The sequence below is a fragment of the Hyaena hyaena genome, unplaced genomic scaffold (assembly GCF_003009895.1).
Source record: "Hyaena hyaena isolate Hyena2069 unplaced genomic scaffold, ASM300989v1 scaffold_279, whole genome shotgun sequence".
Classification (NCBI taxonomy): Eukaryota; Metazoa; Chordata; class Mammalia; order Carnivora; family Hyaenidae; genus Hyaena; species Hyaena hyaena.
In genome coordinates, this window is record NW_024080910.1 from 120,137 (window position 1) to 146,753 (window position 26,617).

General features: G+C 38.1%; 1 protein-coding gene across 1 annotated transcript in view; it reads right to left on the bottom strand.

Annotated features, from left to right (window-relative positions):
- The window catches only part of ROS1 (ROS proto-oncogene 1, receptor tyrosine kinase), a 115,088-nt gene that overhangs the window by 11,328 nt on the left and 77,143 nt on the right, over window positions 1–26,617 (bottom strand). The window contains exons 32-42 of the mRNA XM_039246027.1: window positions 26,138–26,306; window positions 25,296–25,413; window positions 22,167–22,357; window positions 20,095–20,178; window positions 16,977–17,112; window positions 15,606–15,768; window positions 13,914–13,978; window positions 12,875–13,004; window positions 7,072–7,169; window positions 6,653–6,856; window positions 5,540–5,674 (exon numbers count right to left, since the gene is read on the bottom strand). Of these exons, the coding sequence (XP_039101958.1) occupies window positions 5,540–5,674; window positions 6,653–6,856; window positions 7,072–7,169; window positions 12,875–13,004; window positions 13,914–13,978; window positions 15,606–15,768; window positions 16,977–17,112; window positions 20,095–20,178; window positions 22,167–22,357; window positions 25,296–25,413; window positions 26,138–26,306 (1,493 nt within the window). The remainder of the gene's footprint in view (window positions 1–5,539; window positions 5,675–6,652; window positions 6,857–7,071; window positions 7,170–12,874; window positions 13,005–13,913; window positions 13,979–15,605; window positions 15,769–16,976; window positions 17,113–20,094; window positions 20,179–22,166; window positions 22,358–25,295; window positions 25,414–26,137; window positions 26,307–26,617) is intronic.

Below are 26,617 nucleotides of genomic sequence, written 5' to 3' on the forward strand. Positions count from 1 at the left end.
AAACTTTAAAAATATTAGTACTACTATATCAACAGATTAATATACAATTACAAATGGCAAGTTCTAAAAAAAAAAGTACTAAAGAAAACAAACGTGAAATCTAATAGAGATGGAACATTTTTAGTAAGTTGCTCTCAGAAGCACACTCTGAAAAGGTGACATTTAAGCCAAAGAACTTCATAGGAAAATAAGATGCTAGTCATGAGAATAGGGTGGGGATGGGAGTCAGGGAACACATTAGAAGAGGGAAAAACATGTGTAAAATCCTAAATTAGGAAACAACGTGGCTCGTTTTAGAATCTGAAAGAAAGCCAGTTTGGCTGAAGAGCAGTCATTGAGGGGGGGAGTGTAAGAGAGGAGATGGGAAGAAGTAGCAGAAAGCATGCAGGTCTCACAGGCCAGACTAGGATTGGATTTTATGACACTACAATGGGAAGCTGTTGAACGTTTTTAAGAAGGCATGATCTTAAATTATAAAAAAAAAAAAATTACTCCAGCTGACATATGTGGAGAGTGAATTGTAGATGGGAAAGTTAGAAGCAAAGAAATTATAAAGACAAAGGGAGAGATCATGAAGGTTTGGACTAAAGTTATGGCAATGGTACTAGAGTATGGATGTATTAAATCACTAGGTGACAATGACCAAGAAGTCATTATAGGTATTGGATTTAAAATAGCTAGTGTCTATTAAGAAATTATAATGGAAACTCCATTCCATTATAGTATGGCATGCAAAGCCCACTTCTATCTCTTTCATTTCTTGACAAGCGCCTCAGGTCAGAGATAGTACTCAAAGTCAGAATGTAATGGGGAAACCTAATATTGGTCTACTTTCCAATACTCATCTGATGACTTCACATATATTACATGGAATTTACATTTTAGATATAGAATATGAAATTTGACTTTATTTCTTAAAAATTAGAATCACAGCCAAGAACCTCTCTTTTACATATTTCTTTATAACCTCTCATTTAAAAATAGGGATGACAGAATGACATAAATGAAAGATGGTTAGACTCTGAAATAAAATATTATAACATATTCAATCATGAAATTTAAAGCAATAGTTAAAGTAAAATCTTGTTGATTAACCTAAGGGTTGTCCTAAGAGATGAGACGAGAAAGTATAATTCACCATGGGAATCATATCCCTTCTGTCGTGATTCAAAGGTATTGCCAAAATGTAAGTAGACTCTCTCAAGACTTGTCATATTTTAATTATGAAAATTTTTTACTTATTTGTTTATAACTGCCTCACTTCTACAAAGGACTCAAGATCCTTAATGGAGATTATTTAGAAGGAGAGAAAAGACAAAGCAAGAAATGGGGCACCTGGGTGGCTCAGTCAGTTAGGCATCTGACTTGTGGTTTCAGCTCAGGTCATGATCTCACAGGCCCTGAGTTTGAGCCCTGTGTCAGATCCTACTTGGAATTCTCTCTCCCTCTGTCTCTGCCCCTCCCCTTCTCTCTCTCTCTCTCTCCCTTTCAAAATAAATAAGTAAACTTTTTTTTAAAAGTGAGAAGGAACAAGGAAGGGGAGAAGGAGGGAGAGTGGAAAGAAGAATGCCATCCTTTCAGTTGTCACTTAGCCAGACTGTTTCTTACCCACTCACACCACCCTCTAAACCTTCAGGCTCTTGTTTAATCCATGTAATGTATTTAAACAAACTTTCCTATTATTTTTCATCTATGGATGCTTTAATTTACATTGAACCCAATTATTCATTATTCTAAATTTTCTGATGGCAAAAATATATGACATGAAAGTATATCAAATCTTTCTTTCCCGCCATCCTTGAACGAACATGGAATTGCACTACATTAAGAAAGGAGGAACTCCATAAAGCAATAGCTATTTAAAAGTAAAGAGTACAACTTGCGCTCTTAAACAGCATTAAGCTGACAATGGAATGAAAAGGATTTTATGAATTTAACAACTTCTAAAAAGTGGATTTCTTGGGGCACCTGTGTGGCTCAGTCAGCTGAGCATCCCACTCTTGATTTCAACTCATGATTTCTTGGTTCGTGGGTTCGAGTCCCACATGAGGCTCTGTACTGACAGCGCAGACCCTGCTTGAGATTCTCTCCCTCCTTCTCTCTCTGTCCGCCCCCCTCCCCACTGCTTGTGCTCACTCACTCTCTCTCAAAATAAATAAAACTTAAAAAAATGGATCTCTTATATCTTTCAGGTAAATTAATAACAACTATACCTTTGGCACTGGGTCTTCCCTTACAAATATGTACTTGTCACAATTCAATATCATGCATTCAATATTTGACTAAGGTATAGTTACAAATATTCTATCATGTTACTCCAAATAAATTTACAGGTCATTCACTTTGTAAAAATTTCCCTACCCTCGTGTTTCTAGCTAAGTAAAATACTCACTCATACTTGAAATATCTCACTTGTCTAAGTGTTCAAGTTCAAATTTCTCCATTCACATGCCAACCGTTTAGTCTTCTTTGCCTCAGTGTTTTTTTTAAAATAGCATGAGACTCACTAGCCACATTCATTATTGGTCTCAATAAGTATTAAAGTCCTTGAATTCATAAAGCAATTGAAATTCAACAGATGAGGGGTTCCTGGGTGGCTCAGTCAGTTACGTGTCCAACTTCGGCTCAGGTCATGAGCTCAAGGTTCATGGGTTCGAGCCCCCCATCAGGCTCTGTGCTGACAGCCCAGAGCCTGGAGCCTGCTTCGGATTGTGTGTCTCCCTCTCTCTCTCTCTCTGCTCCCTCCCCTGCTCACACTCTGTCTCTCTCTCTCTCTCTCAAAAATAAATAAAAACATTTAAAAAATGTTAAAAAAAAGAAATTCAACAGATGAAAATTTCATATCATCTTTCAGTTTAATAATGAAATCGCCTTTAATAGGGGATGCGTTTCTATAGGAATTGAAACAAAGCACATAAAATACAGATTTTTAAGCACTCTTTTACTCATTATACCCAACCCCAGAGAGACCAAACTAGCATCTAAGTGTATATATATGTTTAAGAGGTAAAAATAAGATGGTGAACCTTCATGTTCTCCCATTGTTGCCTCCTACTTATGGGAGACTCTCCAGTTAGTCCAGTTGCCACTGTGTTACACCTGTCACAGAACCCCAAAGAGCTCTCACTTGAAGTAGATTGCCCTTTGATCCTGTTTCTTCTCAAGAGTGGCGCAGATATTGTGCAAACTTAAAGTTGAAGAGAATACTGAGGACTGGGCTTTCCACCATACATCCCAGGCTGCGAAAAGAAGGGCAGGAATGCTCTGAACTCCTGCATTCCATTAATAGCTGAGCACAGCGTAGCCATCTATGGGCTCACCTGACCCAGAGTGCATCCAGGTGCTGAGCATTTAGGCAGTGAATAGAAGGTGCAGCATGGCTCAGTGCAGACTTTCAACCCTCTAAGCTGGGCCTGTGATCTCAGAGAACTGCTTCAAATAAAAATCAGTTCCCTCTGTACTCTAAGGCGAGTAGTTAATCTTTATCATGACAACTTAAGGCCACGGCCAGATTGAATGGCATGGCTGAGAGCTCCATTTCCTAGCACAGCTTGTTTTCCTGGTTGGCAATGGATCCTTAACCCTTCCCAGGGCTCTGAGAGCATGTAACACTCAGGGGGCTGGGAGCATTGTTTACTTTTTAATTACAGATGTCCCCAGTGAACTTCAAAATCACCAATGGAAAACTCTGGCTTTAAGAAAACTGTATTTTTTATAAAATTAGCTCAATAATATAATGAATTATTCAAGATAAAGTTGTATAGAATATTATATGACTTGTAGAAATATTTGCTTTATAAATATATCACATCAATGTTATATAAAATATCTTTTTCTGCCTGTAAACAGGAATGTTCTTCTAGCTCTTTTATAGCATCTCTTCCTCCTTCTCCTTCTAGTTGCGTTTTTGGATCTATTTGGGTAAAGTCCAACATACCTACATTTTTCTGCTCCACAACCACCAAGTAATTATTCACCTCCATCCTCCCCAAAATAAAGGTAGGTATGATTTATATCAATCAAAATGTATAATTCTGTGATTGAATCATAAAGTGCCTATTCAAAAAAATGCATAATTGTGATGAGGTACCCCCTAGAGGGGAAATATGCCAGATATAGTTCTAACAGGATAATGAAAATTTTGTGCATTTGAAATTCTGGGGGAAATTTCTGAGTGTTTGACAGATATGTAAGAGATGTACAGCAGTGGCTACTTTACTAATAAAAATGTATTTCGTGCTTACGTATGCTGGGATTTCCTCAAACCCAAGATGAAAGATTTTCAAATTGTGTATAATTTCTTACTTCTAATTTCCAGAATATTTTCCATCTCCCCCAAGAGGATCATGAATCATTTTTTAAGCATGGTCCCCAAACTTGATCAGGTATGTGTACATCTGATCTCCCTGTAAATGTCCTGGTAAAAGCTAAATCAGAAACAAGCAGTGACTCAAATCTTCTTCTTCTGACTGGAAGATTTAAATAATACAAAACCATTCAGCAGTAGAACATCCAACCAAGGTGCCCAGTTCTTAATCATCTTTTGGCTCCAGTCTGAATAATCCTCTAAAATAACACAGCATAGTCAAGGCAGTACAACCACGGTGTGTATCCGCATACTGCTAATTCCTTTTGCACTTGTCTGTACCACACAGTTTAGCACTTTATTACATGTTGGCTTGTTATCCAACTGTTCCATGTGTGTTTCTTCTCTTTCAAAATACATTCTGAGACTGTGAAGCACCGGGGCCATTATTTAAACACCATGTATTCCATACAATACGTGGCACGATACCGTGCACATAACAGAGGAGTTTATACTTGGTCAATATGTGCTCCTTTCAAAACATGTCTTGGGTAAAACATCCTTTGGAAAAAGTTTTAAAACTTCTTTCTTTCTGCTGATGTTCTTCACAGGAAGGTAGATTATTACTCGACAAAATAACTGAGCTTATTTTCTTTTGTAACTAGATCAAAGTCACCTACTCTCCTGAGAATCATAATTTATTAGACTTCAAGAGGATCCAGAATCAGTTTGATAGAGTCACTAATACTTAGTCACTTTGTGTTAAGTTCATAAATAAATCACAACCTGTGTAGCTTTTAGCAGTACTATATCCCAATATCAGCTGCATCAACAAAGGGAATCCAACTTTTAAACAATATATTCCTCTTTAATAGAATTTCTTAAAATGCAAATTAAGATATTAGCCAAATTAGGTCTTCCAAGGTAAAATGAGTATGTGTATGTATAGAGACACACCCAAAGCTTTTATTTATTTATTAGAATTCATCTCTCAAGAATATAAATATATTCTACTCTTCTAAATATTGTTTCTGAAATGAAATATCATGTATATATAAAAGAGACCATTATGCATTTAGTAAATTAACTGTTACAACCAACTTACATTCTGTGTAGACAACACAAATATACAAATCTCAGTTTTTATTTTAAAATACCATGCCAATGAGGCATAAAATTGCATAAGCACATGGTTTTGGTTTTTAGGTGTTTATATTAGCATAATTAACTTACAAATCATCAGGACAATTTCTCGGTGGCTCCAGTCTCCCTCCTGTTTGCACATAGTTTAAAACATCAAGGTTGGAATGAGCTGGATAAGGTTGATGACCAAGAGTTAAAATCTCCCAAATCAGAATTCCAAAAGACCTAAGGATGTTAAAGAGTTTACTTTAATTATACTTACTACAAGCATCATGTTTACAGTAGGTTCTCCAATGTAATTTTTCCTGGGGCTATTTGGGTCTACTTTGTGATTGGCATTATTGGCCCCATAAAAGGCAAATGGGAGACTTAAAAGCAAGCTGACCTCAAAAAAAAGTAGCAAAAGCAACTGCCTACCAGCAACACTTCAAAGGTGATAGGAAGACTTAGTGGGGGCGCGCGCGCGCGCGCGTGCCCACGCACACACACACACACACACACACACACACACACACACACACTTCGTTCCTCCTACCCGGCTGAAACTGCACTGCAGACCTTCACTATGTAAGGCTTTCATAGCATCAGTATGCAGACTCACATAGGGGTAAGCAAGAAGGCATTTCACCCTTTTCTTCCTGAGTTTGAATGCTAGCAAATGTGGAGACAAAAGGCATGAATGTGAACTGGCAACACTAGGGACCAATTTTATCTCCTCACCAATTTTGCCTATGGCCAGCTCAGCTTGAAAGTTATTAAACAAATCTTTACATTTTGAGTAGCTCTAATCAAAATTTGGGATCAAAAAGCAAAAATGAGGGCTCCTATTCTAATAATAAATAGACATCCAAACCTCCTCAATGTCATAATGTTTTTGAGATCCATGATTTAAAATCTACCTATAAATTAATGATCACACATGCCAAAAGAGTAGGCATTTGGACATATGCTTGGACATCAATTCTGTGTACCAATTCCTATTAGTTATAGCCTCTATGCTTTTGGACTGTGATAAAATACTTGAAGTAAACGTACATATTTCACATATACTTGTAAGATAACAGATCAAAACTGATTAGGGTGAGAAGTGAAAATATTGAGATCCAGGAATAGTCTCACAAGGTTAGATGACCTCTCAAGTTCTTTTCTGGCCCTGACATTGGGTGGTTCTGCCTAAATTTCTCTGTGTGCTGTTAAACTTACCACACGTCAGATTGAGTAGTGAAGATTCCATCCATCAAACTTTCTGGAGCCATCCACCGAACAGGGAGTAGGCCTTCCCCTCTCTTTCTATAGTAATCATTTTTATAGATGTCCCTTGCAAGTCCAAAGTCCCCAATCTTCACTACCCGTGATGGACTGGTATAGTCTTTCACAGAGACAAGGCAATTCCGAGCTGCCAGATCCCTATGGCAGAGGCTATATTTAATAATGCTAATAATAAAGTTCCAGAGATCAGTCAAGTAACCCTAGCTGGTCTTTAGAGAAGAGAGACTTTTTACAGAAACGTTTGTGATTTTGAAGTAATGAAAATGTTTAATTATCTCATGCGTTTTACCCAAACCACAGTTGATTATTGTGCCGATGTCTGTAGGACCCTTGTATCCAGAATATCACTGTACCTGTGAATGAAATGCATCTGTTCCAAGTAGACACAACCTTTTGAAATATCTACGCACAGATCTACAAGGTCAACCAAGGTGAGTAAAGGACCGTGAAACTGTAAGAAATGAAAGAAAAGTTACAGGTACTTTTCCAGTTTGTACAAAACATATACATATACATACGTACACACACATATGTGATGCCTTAAATGCACTTTCAGCTATGGTTACAAGAATTCAAATAAGGAGTAAAAGAACTAGATTTACATACTTTCTATTGAAATATACATAAATAAGACCATTTTTAGTAAGCAGAGGCAATACAGGATCTTTATTGGAAAGATCTCAGGGTGTCAGTTTCAAATAAAGATTTGAAACCTAGTTCTGGTACTTACTAGTTGTGTGAATTTGTTTACATTGCTCAATTTGCTAAGTAACTTTCTGATATGTAAAATGTGAATAAGACTGACCATATAGGATTCGAGATAAGATAATGTAATCTGGCTGGTATATAACAAGCAACTTGATAAATAGTAGCTGCTGCCGCAAGTAGTAATAAGGATCATTTAATCAGTACTAACTAGTTTAGTCGTTGGCCCAATGTCACACTGTAATGTCAGTCATGACAATGGGCTTGTTCCCCAGATGAGCCCCCATCTGTTAGCAATTGTTAACAATACTCTAGTTCAAGGCCACAGATTACTCCTCTCCTCCATGAAAGCCAGCATGAATAGTTGAGCCTATACTGGTTGCAATGATTCCTACATGAAAAAAGCCAGCTGAAGTTTTTATTGGTACCATATGGAAAAAATTCAAAGTTCCCTCCCCGAGGCTACATCCATATATTGTCTTTCCTTTGCCATTTCCCCACAATTACCCTGGTTCAGGACTTTATCATCCCTATCTGACACAGCCCAAACTTGTCTCCAGCCTCTTGTGCTTTAATCAGCCCACTTCATTGTGACCCAGTGATTGTGGAATCTATTATAGGCTCCTAAGCACAGCCTCCGTGGCAGCCCCGGGCTGCACCAGCCTCTCTTTGCCTCCACTTATTTCGCTAGTGTCTCCTCTCACAATCTGTGCTTCAGTCATGCCAGGACACCAGCAGTAATTTATCCCTGCTCTGCATTTTTCAACCTCTCTTCTTTAATTCTGCTATCATTCTAGAATGCTCTTCTTATTCCTGATTTCCATCTACATCCTTCATTGACCATCTCAAATGATTCCCAACCTTGAAATCCCTCAGTTTCTCATAGATGAGTACACTCATGTGCTACTCCCCCTTGTCTCCCCTGACAAGCCCATGTCTTGTTCCAAAACTAAGAAGACTCCTCATGTTCTCAGACTCAACATTGCTACGGTCCTGCTCGACCCTACCTCAATCTGATACAGAGGCTTGATCTTACTCCCAAGAATCAATTCCCCCACAACACTGTTTGGGTCCAGCAGACACCAGACATGGGTCTCTTGGCCTGTGTCTGCCTCCCTGCTGAGGCTCCCAAACTGGTTCATTGGCTCCTCTGTGAGTGGAAGCCTGCTTTGCAGTTGGCAGAACCCACTCTACTGAAGATGTTTCTCACAACCTTGGTTCTGAACTTCAGTGTGATGGCTAGCATCACATTCCCTGCTGACAGGTTTTGAGAATGCTGCCTGCCTGCCTCAATCTCTATTGCTTGCTTCTGATAGCCCCTGTGGCAACCTGTTGGGATACCTCACACCCTATGTTGGGGCTCTTTGACCCCCGATGCTGCTGTTCCGGGCTCACCTGTCATCTTTCTCTTGCCGAATCCCCCTAGACATCCTGAACTTCCACCTTGGTCTGTTCCTAGTCATGGCTTTTCATGACTCATGTGGTAAGATACAGTTTCAGAGACTGTTCGATCCCCTAGTTTAGTTATGTCTCAAACAGAAGACCTCCTCCATGAAGCCTTCCCAGGTCTCCTCCATTGGAAATCATCTCTCTCCTCTGTGCTCACAGTATATTCTCTACTGCACTCCAGTGGGCCCTCCACTTTCTATCTTAAATGAGTTATTTTATGTGACTCACCTCCCCACCATGTGGCAAGGTCATTGAAAACAAGAGCCACAGTCTTCACTATTGTATAATAAACATTCAGCAAAAAATGGATGACTTGCGGGGCGCCTGGGTGGCTCAGTCGGTTAGTGTCCGACTTCGGCTCAGGTCAGATCTCATGGTTAGTGGGTTCGAGCCCCCCATCAGGCTCTGTGCTGACAGCTCAGAGCCTGGAGACTGTTTCAGATTCTGTGTCTCCCTCTCTCTCTGCCCCTCCCCCACTCATGCTCTGTCTCTCTCTGTCTCAAAAATAAATAAACTATTAAAAAAACAAATGGATGACTTGATTGTATCTGGATACTTATTTATACTATTTTGATAGGTTGGGTTTTGGTTTTGTTTTTTACTTTCTTCCATCCAAATATAATCTTAGGAAATCAAAGCTAAAAAGAGCCTGAGGACATTTTCAATTCAATATTCCATTCTATAGATGAAGAAACTGAAAATAAAAGGCTAGACTAAGGTTTATGGGCCTACTTGTCATCAATCCTTATATATTTCACCCAGCACTGTAGTTGGGGAGCAGGAATAGGCAGAAGGATGTTTGCAGCTCTTCCGGAACATTTCCCCTGAGCACTTCCTGTGGAGAGGAGGCTGCCTCCAAATGAGCTTAGCATGATGGGGACTTAGAGCCTGGCACTCAGCACCTAACAGCATCCTGTTCTCTGGCTGGGGCCGGGGCAGTGAAGGATGGAAGCTATCCTGGGCTGGGAAAACAGTGGAAGAACACTTGAGGACCAATCAGTATAACCATCAGGCTCCTGACTAAATAGAAATAATTTGGAAAGAGGAGGTCCATATTTTTATTTGGTCTTTATCCCTTCTTTTCTACCCAAAACAAACAAACAAGATCTACAGATAGACATTCTTGTTAAAGATGGAGGATTTTCAGTTCTACTCTTTCCCCAAACCTTACTTAAAATGACAGTATAGGGGAATGTTTATAACCTCACAAGGATAAATGTATCAGGAAAATAGATTTAATGCATGAACCGTTTTGGGAAAGGGAAGCAGATGGGGGTCATTCAGCAGAGCCAAGAAAGCCTGGCTGCCTGCAGGGGGAAAGACAAGAATTAAGGTATGTTTCACTATAAAACCCCCTAAAGGCTCAGCAATTGGAGGTAGCAGGTATCTCTGAATGCAGGGCTGTAGGGCAAGGCTGAAAGCAAGAGGAATGTTTAGGAGTTTATTTTAGGAGCCAACTAGATCCTAGACCCTCCCACAACAGCAGGAGGCTTTCCTCTTGAGAAAACACATACACTGAACCAGAACAACTCCGAGTTCAAAGATACCAGTCCCACTAAGGCTCTGTGCTGAACATGGAGAGGAAAATTAAACAAGAGTCCACATACTCAGCCTTGAGACCTCCACCTCCTTCCCCTCTCACCTCCCTGAACTGAGGCGTAAGCATTTATTTCTCCAGCGGGAGACTAGCAGATTCCCCTCCCATGAACCTGACATGTTCCAGGGAAGATACTGTCATCCGAGGATTAGGGAAACCCCCAGCGAGAAGGCAGGGTCCCCCATAACAACCAAAAGGAAGCTGCCAGACACACACACAGCTTCCAGTCGGCTTCTCAGGCCTCACTGTTAAATAGGAGGACCGGCCACAAATCACCAAACATTTGAGAAAAGCTTCTCAGGTTACAAACAGATTCCAGAACAAAGAGGATAAAGGAAATCAGGACAATGCAGGAAGCAAATTAATACTTAAAAAAAATTATAATTAGTATCTCAGAAAAGATCAGAGAAGATTTTACACATGTGAAAAAGCAATACTGTTTTAAGAAACGATCAACTTTTAAGAATGAGTGTGGAAAATTAAAAATTTTAATTCTATTTAAGAAGTTATGAAAAGCTACCAGAATTGAGAGTAAAAATACAAAGAGTTAGAAAACAAGAGAAAACAACCACTAGAACAAAAGGACAAGAGGGGTCCATTATCCAACCAATAGAGTTTCTAGAACAAGGAAGCAGAAGGGACAAAGAAAGTTATTTTTATCTCAAAAAACAATATAGAGGCATCTGGGGTGACTCAGTCAGTTAAGCATTCGACTCGATTTCAGCTCCGGTGATGACCTCATGATTTGTGGGTTCAACCCCGCATAGGTCTTGACACTCACAGCACAGAGCCTGCGTGGGATTCTCTCTCCCTCTCTCTCTGCCCTTACCACACATGCTCTCTCTCTCTCTCACTATCAAAATAATAATACCCCAGAACTGAAGGACTGAAGGGGGTGATTTAGGGTCCAGATTGGCTAAAAAAAAAAAAAAGTACCACAGATAAGAATTTCCTATAATTTTCCAGAGAGGGGGGGCAAAAAGCAGGTCACTGATCATCAGTCCAGGAATCAGAATGGCATAAGACTTATTTTTAAAAATTTTTAAATGTTTATTTATTTTTGAGAGAGACAGAGACAGAACATGAGTGAGGGAGGAGCAGTGGGCAGAGAGGGAGGGAGACACAGAATCTGAAGCAGGCTCCAGGCTCTGAGCTGTGAGCACAGAGCCTGACGTGGGGCTCAAACTCACAAACTGGGAGATCATGACCTGAGCCGAAGTTGGACACTTAACTGCTGAGCCACCCAGGCACCACATAATGGCATAAGACTTCTTAAAGACAATAGTAGAAACTAGAAAACAAAGACAAAGGGGTTTTCAACCTAGAATCCAGCCAATTTGTTCATCTGGCGTGAAGGAAGAATAAAGGACACTTTCTCAAGAAGAGGAGGGGATAGGCGATTTTTTGCCTCACATGCATGTGTTCTCATGCTTTCTCTCTTCTAAAACAGAACAAAGAAGTCATGGAATAGAGGAAACTAAGGTCGGGCAAGGAAATCACCAGGGTAAATGTGAAGGAAAGCGCCGGGGTCCTAGCTAGGCAGCTAGCCCAGAGGACAGGCACCACACTGCCTCTAGGAGAAAAGCATCCAAGAAAATAACTGTTAGGTGCTGGATCATGTGATATACTTAACATACATTGATAGAAGTGTTACAATTCTGTCCAAGAGTTTAGTTAGGTATATAGGAAACTAAGCAAAGGGGGAAAAACAAGAGGCATTTACCATTTTAGCCCAAGGAAAAAAATCACAGTATTTGAGTGACTCAGCTGCAAGTAATTGTCATAGTAATGTAAATCTGCAATACTGAGTTATCTGAAAAGTGTGATACAGTTTTCGATGTGTGGAGCTGGTGGGGTTGAGACTGATAATGAGTAAGTGTAAGAGAGTTAAAGCCTTACCTCTCATAGTAGGTAATCAGTAGATTTCCCCCAAGATTGAAAATTCAACATGCAGCCATATAAAATAAGTAAAGCCATAAAAAAAACTTTTTAAAAATCCAAACAGATATGCCAACTGGATAGGGATATATTGTCCTCAATAAAGACATACAGGCTTGAAAATATCAATTTGGGACAAATAGGCATAAAGATAAAGTGCAGAGAAAGGTGTGCCTTTCCAACTCCACACAATCTCTGTTCTCCAGAAAACATGATTCTGGCAGTGAGGTACCTATTTTCCCATTAAATACTAAAAACAGGCTCAAATAATCAGAAAATGCCCGAAGTTAGCCCAGGATTCTAACTGTCCTAATCCATCTGAAGGAAATACAAGAATTCTTTCTGCAGAAGTCTTCTAAGTTTCTACCGTCAGCCCAAATTGAATCAGCCTATTGATTTAAAGCAATTTAGCAGGAGATTATAGGGCATTTGCATTACAAAACCAGTACTGGGACCGAATTTCCTACCTGTGTCATCCGGGCTTTGCGCAAATAGGTAAGAAGGTCTCCTCCTTCCATCAGCTCCAGGATTATGTACTGGGGTTCATTCAGCAGACAAACTCCAAGCTGCTTCAGGATGTTGGGATGGTTAAACTTGCTAAAAGATGGAAAGAGACAGGTAGGATTAAGTGACAATAACACATGCCTTGGCTGAAGGCCTTTGGGAAACAGAACAAGTCTTCATCTACAGTTTCCTTCAAATTTCCTGTTGTTGTTGTTCGCTAATAAATGAAAGTCCCCTTTTCCGAGTACTGTCCTGTGTCATCATACAGATGATTCGGCAACCCCTAGTGGCCACTGCATACAGATAGAATGGGGTGATCTTTAGAAAACGTGTATATGAAGTATTTCACGTTTTAGGAAAGTAATTTTAACTACTATCCTTCTTCAAAAGATATTTGAAAGTATTAAATTTTTGGTCATCATAGATATGAAATATTATTCTCTTCCTTTTGGAGAAACAAGTCTGCATGCAGGTTTGGCTTCAACCACTTTCTCAATATGTCAAAGCCAGTAAGCTCTGATCCTGATTAGAACCCACAGCTTGGATCCAATTGACCACTGCCCCAGGCCGTCCCTTTAAGATGCCTCTCAGCAGTTTTCATGACCAGCAACTGACTTGGCCCTTTACCAAGTTTACCAAGACAGAGGATATTTTCACTGACATCATTGTACTTAGACTCTCCCTTACTCCGTCTACTTGACCTATTATCACATGTTCGAAGAATATAAGCATGCCTAGAGCTGAACAACTTCAGAAGTCACTTGCGAAACACACTTCTTACCAAAGGTAAAAGAAAAGACCTTTTGCCCGAGGACTGCCTTTTGAAAGGCTGGCTTCTGTATAATCCTCGTCACTACAGACTATTTATGTTTAAACTTGAGCCATGTTTATTTTGGGTGTGATCTGTTATGTCAGGTCATCTTGAGTGGTAAAAAGTTACCAATTGGATATAAAAGCTTGCCACTCATATCAAGGAAAAATTAATCCAGGCTGCCCAGATACCTCATCAGATGTGCCTCTTTCAGGAATTCAATCTTCTCCTGGTCTGTGGAGCCCTTCTTCAAAGTCTATGAAACATAAAAATAAGCCAGGAATCAATCACAGGACATTTCTGTGCTCAGTGGGTTAATGGAGACAATCTTGGTTTTGTTTTGTAATATTCACTCTGACAGCTGGAAATAGATCATGGGTAATACATGTATGTCTGGTCTGTAAGCTTATTTAAAGTTAGCCCATGCTATAACCAGTGTTCAAGTGAGAAAACCTGAGAGATAAAAGGTTGGGTAACATTTAAACAAATTCCCTCCAAAATGTAGACATTTTTACAAATTTGGTATGTAGGCCAGTTTCTTACTTTTCAAGGTTTTCTACTCAATATCGGTCCCCCCTGCTTCCTTGTTAACAATACCCTAATTTGTCTCTTAGAGGAAAGATGCCCAATCCCAGATCATTGGTCTAAGCTAATCATGAAAATTGTGTTTTGTGATTCTCTGACCTCCCTTGCAAATAGGGGCGGTCATCTGACTCAATTCTGGTCAATGAGGTATAAGGGGAAAATTGCTGAAAGGGGAAAGAAGCTTGTGGAAAACTTTTACTTTTTGAACATATATGTTTAACATTATCCTTATCCCTTCCCCTGACCTGAATAAAGATATAATGCTTGATCTTTGGCAACCCTCTTGGGAACATGAGCCAACACACATGTACAAAGTCAAGAGAATTTCACATTTACTGGCTCTGACCTAACACAGTGCTGCACAAAGCCAGCAGTCCTCTCATTATGTGAGAAAAATAGACACTTGTTTACACCATTTGAGGCTACAGTAATTTAAATCCTTTTAGATGATATCATTTGGAAGTGGAGAAGATTTTGCTAATGTTTCTAGTTGTATAGCCCACCCTCAAAGCAACAAATTCCTAAAAAGCAGTGATCAGGATACTGCTCAGTTCCATAAAGGATTCATCAACCGTCAATCAAAACATTTTACACAAATATGAGAGTGTATATACATAGTGCTTCCTTAAATCTACATTAAATATACCATGACGAATAAGTATAGTACAGGTGTCAGCAAACTATAGCTTACAGAACAATTCCAGTCTTGTACAGCTTGAGATCTGAAAATTATTGTTAACTTTTAATTTTGTATTTTTCCAGCTTCACTCAGGTATAATTGACATGTTACTTTTTCAAATAGTTGGGAGAAAAGTCAAAGAATACTTCTTAACACATGAAAATTATATGAAACTCAAACTACAGTTCTCATAAACAAAACTTTACCAGAATGTAATCACACTCATTAGTTTACATATTGACCAGAGCTGTTTGGCATGGTAATGGCAGAGTTGCATAGTTAAAACTGACACCAAATGGCCAACAAGCCAATGATGTTTACTATCTGCCCTTGAACGTAAGACACTGAGAAGGTGCTTTACAACCCTTGTTCTCTTATAGTACATTTGAAGGGGAAAACTGCCTGCTGAGTCTTCACAAATTAGTAACTTTAAGTTAATTATAGAGCTTATGTAAGAAATGAAAGAAAAATTATAATTTCTGGAGTCATGCATGGACTTCCACCTTCCACCAGTTCTTTTTTCAATTAAGATCACTCATGTTTTATTATAGTTTCACCCATGTAAATTCATGTAAACACGTTGAGCCAGCATGTTAAGGAATTTAAAGATCCACATTACCTTCACTGCTACTTTGGTTTCTCCACTTCCAGCCCCTAAGATGTCTACTGCTGTCCCTTCGTAAACTTCTCCAAAGGCCCCACTTCCCAACAGGAGACGCAGAGTCAGTTTTTCCCGAGGGAAGGCAGGAAGACTTTCAATCTCTTCTTGGGTTGGAAGAGTACTGGAAAATAATATTTTTGGTTTCCCAAAATATATCTGCTTTTCGAGTTGGTGTTGGTGTTAGTGTTTGAGAAAGAAAGAGTATGAGAAAGAGAAAGAGAAATCTCATGACTTTGCAACACTGTTCTATGTAATATAGCAATGTGGAATTCTGTGTTTCTATTCTCTCCCTATTCCACCATCCAGAATATTCCTTCCCTATTCCAAAACACAGACAGAGCTTGTCATTTCACTTTTAGGCACTGTAATCTTGATAGAAACATGTATATGTGTGCATTGCCTCAATAGTTTTAACTGTAGTTTGTTTTTTAAAGCTAAGAGTTCTTACTTTCTTTGGGTTAACAATTTATGTAAAAAGCTATTGCAAATTAGTAATAAATATATCTGGGTCTATGAGCCTAAAATTTTTCATTTTTAACTATTTCACACACCTGATGCCTTATGTAAAACAAAATTTCATATGACTACAAAAATCAACTTCTTCTCCATAAGGTTAACTTTTAGAAGCCAACTCTCACTGGGAATATTATGAGGGGGAAAAATTGTCTGCACTTAAAATGCTTTGAGTTTTTGAAAGAGAATCTTGGGAATAAATTTGCTGAGTATTTTCTCAAGGAAAAGTCACCTCTGAATCACTAATTTTGATCACCTCTGTGTATACATTTAATCTTCACTTTTTATGTCTTGGAATTACAAATACCAAGGCCTACTAGCATAGGCCATAATATAGTGTCTTGGATAAAAAGACATTTAAATATTTTCTTTAATTATGACAACAACATAAGTTGAAATTCAGCTATCTTAAAGAGCTTTTGTAGGCAATCACCATACAACTTTTGAAAACAGATTAAGGTTGACTTAACAGCACAGGCATGGGACCTTTGGAATTCCTCTCTTCTAGATGCCGCCAGTTGAACCAAACATGTTGCCATCTGTTCTCTTCAATACAGTATTTATTTCCTTATTTCATTTTAACTATGTGATAAAACACTGGAAAACAATGAAATTTTGATGATGTTCCCTATACTAGCATAACCACATACTTTGCCATTCATCTCAGGTCACATTTGAAAATGGAAGGGGTAGTTATTAATAATTATGCCAAAATTCTGAGCATAGGCCAGAACAATCCTGGGATCCATGGGCACTCTCTTTACAGTTGCCCACTGTTCATGTAGGTTCCCCATAATGATGGCCTGGGTTACGTACTGTATGGCATAGCAGGCATTAGCCAGTCCTACTCCAGAGGCCAGACCTCGAAGTTCAGCCAACTCTTTGTCTTCGTTTATGAGACCCGTCAACCCTTCCTTGGGAGTTTTTTGCTTCTTTAATTTTCTATGCCAGACTATAAAATAAAAAAGAACATAATTTACAAAACAAAATATTGCTTTATTGCTCCTTTAAGAAATGTTAACAATACAATTTATATCTTTATATATAAGAACGCCATTGATAGAATAACAGAATTTGATTGAAAAATTTGTCCAGAGCAGAAAAACAAACTAAATCTAGGTACAAAGACACATAAAAACACTTAAAATATACCACGTCCTTTCTTATCTTGTGTCTCAAACCAAAGCTTAATGCATTTCTTATCGCTGTTATAAACAAGTTGAAGTCTGTTAATATCATCAACAGGTTTGATGCCTTATTTCTCAAAATGACCCTAATCTAGAGTCAAAATCAGCCCAAACTAATTTGCATTATAATTATTAGTGAGACAAATTTATTTCCGCTTCCAGATATGTTCAGGTTATGCTCTTAGAGTAGATCTGAAGAACACTTTCCATATAATGGCATGCTTTTTTTTTTAATGCAGAGTACAAGAGTTTATACCATTGTTGTTTATATACACATACTTAAATATACAGAAAAACTATTGGAATGAAACCCATCAAATATTAGTAGTAATATTCCCTAGCTGTGAAATCATGGATGATTTATATAGTCTTCTTCATACAATAAGCACACATTATTTTTATAATCCTAAAAATAAGTAGTTTTGGAAGATTAAAATACAATTATAAGGTCAGCCATCTATACTAGACCATCGGCTCTAACATTGAAAACAGGAAGGATATTTTGTAAGATGATCATTAAAGTTTGAATTTTATTCCACAGTAGCTTCTATATCCAACAGGTTAGAATTTTGGTCAAGTGAAATTCCATCCAAGGGATCGCATGGGGGAAAGATCGTAAGTACCTTTGCCAATGCAATTTTTCAAACCTAAAAAGCTCTCACTATCCGTCTTCATTTTTAAAGGCCCAGCTCAAGCCCCCAACCTCATCCTCAGTGATGCCTTCTAAGACCTCTACAACTCTGCTGATTTCTCATTTTTTAATTTATAAAACCAGTTGTAGCTCTCCATTAGCATTTCTATGTCAGTGTCCAGTGCATTTCCTGTACTATTGCCTTTTATATCTCACTCTTTATAATTTCACACAGGTTATGTCTCACCTCCCTCGTTAAATGGTAAGCTGCCATGGTCAGCAAGCAATTACATTTTACAACTTATTTCCCTCTGCTTCCAAGATAAGGCTAACGTTCCATGTTAGATATGACCACTCATCAAAGCAAAAGCTGTTGATGTTTATTTTTAAACACTTGCTTCAATTTTATATTTATAAGCACAATTGCTGTGAACCATCGGCACAATACAGATTTTTAAACAATTGCCACTTTTCATTATTTTAATAACTCAGTCTTTTCTCATGCACTCACACATTCTGACTAGTCAAACCACATGCACTGCTACTAAAAGCAAAGAACCAAATTAGCTTAACGGTACTACAAAATTCATAAGTTCCAAATAGAATAAAGACCTTTAAATCCCGAGAAAGTCAGATATCCATGGGATGTCTTGAAAGCATAATATAGCTTGTCTGAAATGATCTCACGCTCACCCACTAGAGTTATGGGTTTAAACAATGGTGATGTACAGTAGGCAAGCAAAGGTCAGATAAAAGATTCTTCATGTAATACTCCTTCCCAGTAGGAAAGCAGACAAGCAGTCCAGCCTATATGCCAACTGCCAAATATACTACCGTCGTACGTGTAATTCTGGAGGGGCTGGCTTAGTGGCACTAGCATCAGCTGTGCAATACTTAGACTCCCTGGAACCACAGGTTAAGATCCTGGCAGGGTCAGCTGAAATTTTTAGCTTTCCAAGTTAGCTAAAGGAGTTCCATATATTATCTGGGTGGAATCTGTGAAAAGAAATCTTAATTCACGTTTCAGTGTGCTCTCTGATAGTTTATAATTCCTATCAGTTTGGAGAAAGAATAAAGATTGAGATCACTTAATAAAACACTGGCTTTCTTTACCCTGAGAGAGTTTAGCTTTATGTTGGTAACTTTTCCTTAAACTTTCCTTTCTTTCTCTTATGTAGGAAAAAAATCAAGCCATAATTTCCTCAATATGTACTTTAGTATCCTTTTCTGGTAAGTATAGTGTCTTTCTTATAATGCTTCAGCATGTCAGGGACTCATAATATTAGTGATAGGATGATGTCTTATAATCCAAACCAGGATATTGGGGCACTGAAAGAAAGTCCTATTAATGTTCATGCTGAAACAAAAGGAATGATCCAGGATATATGATCACCAAGATAACCCTATAGGCCCAATATTTCCAGACTTGTCACTGTATTTTCTCATCATTAAACTGAATCTTTAAAAAAAAATCTTTTAGGACTAGCATATTAGTATGAAAATTAATAGAGGGAACAGCTACCTTTTTATCTATCTAACAAATTTGTCTGCTTTCCTGGTCATTTATAAATGAGCAGGGATTTGAAATAAACAATAGACATCTGAAAGCGAGAGTAGACCCTACAAGCCAGAAATGGGTTTGTCTGCAAAAGAGAAGCAGTTCCTTCCGAACCATCTATCTCCCTGGAGACTGAAACTACCCCAGCTGAAGACTGGGGTAGTTTAATAGGGGTCTCCTATTAATCCTACAATTTTTTTTTCATCCAGAGTTATTTTTCTTTTATTTATTTAAAACTATAAGCCACAAAGCACTTGACATGTAGCCAATCCAAAATACTGTTTAAAAAAAGCTAAAAGTTGGTGCCCTTGTAATTAGTTTTATCTAAAGTGCACCATGAAGTAGAAATGCAGATGTATATTTCATAAGATAGTTACTCCAAGAGCCAAAAACAATTCACAGAAGTTAGTGGTTATGAAAATCTAGCCAAAAGTAACTGTGAAATTTATGAATTTATTTCATGTGGGAATTTGAATACACTAAGTGATAAATCAACTAATATGATCAAGCAAACAGTTTACTACCTATATTTTTAAATAAATTTATTATTATACTTACCAAAAATCAATGGGATTGTAATAACCAGAAATATTCCAATTATAATAATAAGTATAAAGCTTGTTTCTGGTATCCAAAAACCATCTAATAAAATAAATTAAAAAAAAAGTAAATTTGCAGAATAAAGCCAGGTAGTTTCAGATATACCTGACCTACCTCCTATTAGATTTTTGCAAACCAGTTGTTAAACCACTGGTAGTTTGAAATCACCAATAGAAAGAGTGTTTAATACCACAGGAAATCAAAACCAAGGTTTATTTTGGTTTTGTTTCCCAAAGATCTGGTTTACCAATCCAACATCATGATATACCCACTCAATCTTCTACTTAAAAATAGTGGAGGAAACACATACAATATTTTTAGTGAATTTGGAACAAAGAAATCTCAGTCTTCATATATTATATACTCAGAATTATTGTTTCTTCTATAACACCTTGAATTACATTCAATTCTATAGGTGTTAAACTGAGGAATATAAACATGGAAACATGGTACCTTCTCTTGGTAATTTCAGTTGAGAAGAGACAGACATGTAGAGCAGAGCTTGGCAAACCATAGCCTGTGGGTCAAGTCTGGCCATAGTCTGATTTGCACTACCCATTAACTAAGAATGATTTTTACATTAAAAAAATTTTTTTAATGTTTTATTTATTTCTGAGAGAGAAAGACAGTGTGAGCAGGGGAGGGTCAGAGAGAGAAGGAGATACAGAATCTGAAACAGCCCCCAGGCTCTGAGCTAGCTGTCAGCACAGAGCCCAACGCAGGGCTCGAACCCATGAACCGTGAGATCATGACCTGAGCTGAAGTCGGATGCTCAACCAACTGAGCCACCCAGGCACCCCTGATTTTTACATTTTTAAAGTATTATTTGAAGAAGAAGAAAGAGGAGGAGGAGGAGGAGGAGGTGGGGAGGAGTAGAACAGAAAGAAGCAACTACAGATATCAGATATAGCCTGCAAAACCTAAAATATTAACTGTTTTGGGTTTGTTTTTTTCAGAAAAAATTTGCTGAGGTCTTATCCAGATAACTAATTATAATACAAATAAGAATGATGCAAACATTATATAGAATAATATCGGCTGTGTGTATATAAAATGCAATAATTCATCTTGCCTAAGGATCATCAGTTAAGCATCAGCTCTGGGTTCATTTAATTTAGGCCTTGAAGGATGAGAAGAATTTCAATTGACAGAAAGTGAAGGAAAGGAAAACCCAGCTAAGGGGTGATTGGTAGGTGGTGGGAGCCCACATTCTAGACTAAGGGAAACAAAGACTAAAGACTTAGTGTCATAAAACGCTTTTTACCAGTCCAATATGGCTACAGCATAGGGGTAAATATTGGGGACATTAACATGGAAGGCCTTAAATGTCACACAGAAGTTTCCACTTGATTCTGAAGGCAGTGAATAGAGAGTCATTTGGGGGATTTCAGAGATGGGTTAAGTGATCCAGCTTGTGCTTCACCTAGATTAACTGTCAGCAGTGTGATTAAGCCAAGAGCACAGACAAGAAATGATAACTTAAATTAGGAAAGCCAAAGTGGAAATAAGAAGATGAGCACCCATAAGACAGAAATCAGGATGGTAAATAAATAGAACTTGGTGACAGAGTAGAAGGAAAATTAAATATGGTATTGAGATTTCTAGGCTCTGTGGTTTGACAGATGATATAGCATCACCTACAATGGGATATACAATGGAAGATGAAGATATTGAGGAAGAGACAAAGCATAGTTTTAGGCCTGTTATGGAGAATGTGAGAATATCAGGAAAAGGAACATAAGGCTGGATCCAGATCAGACTGTGGACAGCCTGGCAAGCCTATCCAGGAAGAGGGACTTGATGTGCCGGGCATTAAGGAGTAGCTGATTATTACTGAAGAGAAAAATGGCATGAGAATGCTGATATTTTAGGAAGATCACATCACATGAAATGAATAGTTCCATAGTCTGAATGTCTGAATGATAAATTATACAGTCACCTAACTTATTTCTATTGGTTAAGAATCCACTTACCTTTATCTCTGAATATTTATATAATCAGTTAGAACATAGACAGACATGGTAGCATACCTCCAACTAATATAATATTCTCACTGACTCCACTATAGTCACCAAATCCCAGATTATTTGCAGCCACCACTCTGAACTGAAATGTTCCTTTCAGGTTTTTGGACTTCCATGTGCAAATACTACTGCAGGATCCATTAAATGCCATCTTCCACATTAAATTCCGGTTCTGTGAATCATTTGAAGTGCTCTTTCTACAAAAAAAAAAAAAAAAAAGAACAAAATGGTCAATGGTAAATACAGAAAATATAAGAGATAATATATGTGTTATTTCTAGATGCTCATACATCATTTTAGCAACAGAAGTCAAGAGCATCTCCTACTGCACACTTTACCCTTGATGTCATTCATCCCACACAGCATAATCTTATAAAGACATCCTGGCAATTCATGGAGCCAACAAACTCAGCCCATTGGGAAACTAACAAATAATCAATGGCCAGGAGAGAGGTGAAGAGGTTTCTCCTACTATTAGAATGTGTAAACTTTCTTCATAATTCCAAACACATCAGACAATTGTTCTATAATTTCTAACCTGGATTTTTAAAAATTCTTTCTCAATTCTCAGTCTCTTATTCCATGTGTAATTTATGTATACCATAGCTCTGGATAAAATAAAGACAGGACATAAAATTAATAAGAAAGGTATAAGCTCAATGCCTTCCAAGTATGCCCTCTCTGACAATGAAGAACTTTTCAAGTCTGGGACTTTTCAGACAACAGTTTTAGGACTTGGTACCAACCCACAGTAAGCTTAGGGATAGCTGCTTCTGTCTCTACAAACTGAGTGGGCATCCTGAAAGGGAGGGGAAGGCTCAGCCTTTGAAGGACAAGGAAAAGACAAGAACTTCAGGAGGATCAGGGCAGCAGTTGGTTACAACAGTTACCAGGAGCCAAGTGTCCAAGGGACCATCCTGCATAAGAGTCTTTATACAATGTTTTTGTACATTTTGTGAAGTCTTGTGTTAGGCACTGACAATTCATTGTTCAATTCAAACAACTCTGATCCAAAGGAAACCCTTAAAAATTTATAAGATGGCTCTTCACAATTATTGGCCATTGAGGAAGACAAGAAAAAATTCTGATATTGGCTGAGCATCTCCTATTTATAACACACCATACTGTTGCTTTTTATTTTGTTTCCGTTCATTGAGTTTTCACAACAACCTAAAGAGGTAAACATCATCATCCCAATTTACAGATGAGAAAACTTAAATTCAAAAAAGGATAAAGCAAGTACTTAAATGTGATATTGGGTTGAGTAGTGTCTCCCCAAAACTTATGTCTACCCAGACTTTGTGAATGTGACCTTGTTTGGAAATAAGGTCTTTTGGATAAATCAAGTTAAAATGAGGTCATACTAGATTAGGGTAGGCTTAAATCCAATGACCAATGCCTTCTTTTAATTTTTTTACGTTCATTTATTTATTTTGAGAGACAAAGTACAAGAGTGGGGGGAAGGGTACAGAGAGAGAGGGAGAGAGAGGGAGTCCCACGCAGGCTCCACCCTGTCAGCACAGATCCCAGTGTGGGGCTTGAACCCACGAACCATGAAATCATGACGTAAACCAAAGTTGTATGCTTAACCAAATGAGCCACCCAGGTGCCCCAGTGACCAGTGCCTTTTTAGGACGAGAGAAATTTAAGCACAGATATACACAGAGAGCACCATGTGATGACAGAGCCAGAGACGGAAATGATGCATCTACAAGCCAAGGAATACCAAGGATTGCTGGGAAGTCTGGATCACCAGAGGCTAAGAAGCAGCAAAGAAGGATTCTTCTCTAGAACCTTCAGACAGTGCATGGTCCTACTGATACTTTGATTACGGACTTCTAGTCCCCAAAACTGTGAAAGAATAAATGTCTGTTGTTTCAGGCCACCCAGTGGTGGTAGTTGCTCATAGCAATCCTAGGACACTAATACAGTCTGTTCAGCTTCCAAGTTCACACATCATCACTACCGATGTACCATCAGCAAATACCTAGGGCGTACTAGTATCCTGACTGAAAAAGTGACTTTGAGATACAGAAATTCATTATATTATCCCATCACATCTGTCATGAGAGTAGAGGCTTGGGGCAAGAAAATACAAAGAATTTATGGAGCTATGCAGTTAAGGAGTCACTGAAGGCAACACACTAAATGGTTCCTAGCAAAACAGTGGTGTGGGCTGACTGGTGAATATAATTACAGTCACAGACCACCAACACAGTTCTGCAGATCAGAATGCATTTGACTCTGCATGAAAAATAATAACAGAATTTACAAGAAGGTTTCAGTTAGAAATATGGCCCATGTAATCCTCTGCCGTGAGCAGAAAAATTTTTTAAGGTTATGGGAGTACCAGAGCAAGATGAAGCAAAAATAGATCTAAAGCTCGAGTTGCCAGGACTATAATTATGGAAGCGACTTTTGTCCTTGGAACTTCTTAAAAGATAGCTTCATAGATCCATGACCGGAGTGTCTGTGGAATCTGGAATTCTCCCCTCAAGTTGGCGTGAAATCAGTTCATCTGAGCCAGTTACCATTTACAGAGCTCCCCATACTGGCCAGCTCTGAGGCTGTATATTTTCATTAGCTGCATGGTTTTCATTCAAGGCACACTTTCAGACCCTCGGGCACACAGCGCAAACTACACTCTTCACAAAAGATAAGGAATCCTGTGTGACCATTTCAGTCCTTGACCTGTTTTTGTATTCTGAAATATACCTGCTTCACTGCCAGTTCTTAGTAGACATTACTCATCTTGCTAAAATAAATTATCACCAGAAATTTACATACATACCATCATCTAACGTCAAATATCAACCCAGCTTCTTGAACGGAATAGATATTAAATAAATATTAGCTGCACGTGCCAACAATTGAATTATTTCCATAAAGTTTTGACAAGTAGTTGCAGATTTCTGAGAAGAATGATGTGGTCTCCTTAGGATCGGAGTGCTAAGGCTGACCACTAGGAATTGTGCAGAGAACATAACGGTGTACTGAAGATCCTTATGCTAAAGATTCTTCATATTTATTTATAAATATACATTCATAAATATTGTGAATTTTGATTTAATAATACCTTACAATTAACCACTAAACTCTTTGTAGTTTATAAAGCACTTTGGTAAACAGACATACCTGACCTCAAGGATATAGTACATAAGCCGGCTTCCATTATCTTCAGCTTTTTCCCACTGTATTGAATCTTTACTCCCTTCTAATAATTTTGGAATGCCTGGTTTACTTGGGACTCCAGCTTTGGAAACATAAGAAAATGCTGATTGGTATGTTGGAAGTATACAATACTCTGCATAACGTCTTTCCATAGAATATATTTACTAAGAGAAAAGCCAAATACATTAATGAAATATTCAGAAATATTCTCATATGAATGCATATTTTTAAATGCATATCTGAAGTTTTTATTAGTGATGGATTAGATGGACCAGTGACAGGAATAGCAGTGTATGTTAGCTTACCACAAAATAAGTGATGCAAATAAAGAAAACTACTGTAAATTTTGGCGCATTTTCCCCTTGATTCTTATAGGGATCAACTTGGAGTTTCAGTATACCTTTTAAAACACTAATTAGGATTTTTTTTAGATTTTTTAATTTTTAGCATCTAGAATACAGTAGTCAGTAAGTTAATATTTGTTGAACACTCAATAACACTGCTTTACTTTAGTTCTCAATGCAAAATGTCACTGCTGGACAAGAAAGCAGAGAATACTGGAAGGTGGAATCATCTTGCCCCGTTCAGGATTCTGTAAAACCCGGTCAATATTATCTCATTAGTGCCTGTAAAGACTCCTGATTCCACTCAACTTCTTCACTCAAACTCTAGAAATAGTAATTTACTCCTTTTCAAAAAAAAAGGTTAACCTCTAGTATTAGTGAAATAAGTGATTTAAAAAAACTCATTGAGAAACTTACAGGGCTTTTTGAGTATTGAGGATTATTGAGTATATCAGTACTCACCTTTTGTCTTAAAGCTTTCTGGGAGCGAAGTGCTATTTGCTCCTGTCCTATAAACCACGACTACGTGGATGTTATAGGACGTATAAGGCTGTAGATCTGTGATGCTACAGACATAAACAAGTCCTTGGAGGCATGAAGTGTTAACACGGTAAAACTCATTATACTTCCACTAGAAAAAGAAGTCTCAATTAATTTTTTTGCTTCCTTAAGAAAACCTTCTTAAACATAGAAATCCACAAGTCTATGGCAAGCAATTAAAAATTTAAATAAAATTTATTTTCTATTAAAATAAAAGCTTCTTTATGAATGTTTGATCCCAAACATTATCTCCACCACTGACCACCATTTTAAGGTTGTGACAAACTATAACCGACTTGAATAACAGTTCTTAGGATGAGTCCAAGGTGGGACAGACACCTCTTACTACATAGATGTCCTTAGGGAAGATCTGGGGCTTGGCTTTTTGTGATCCCTCCTCAT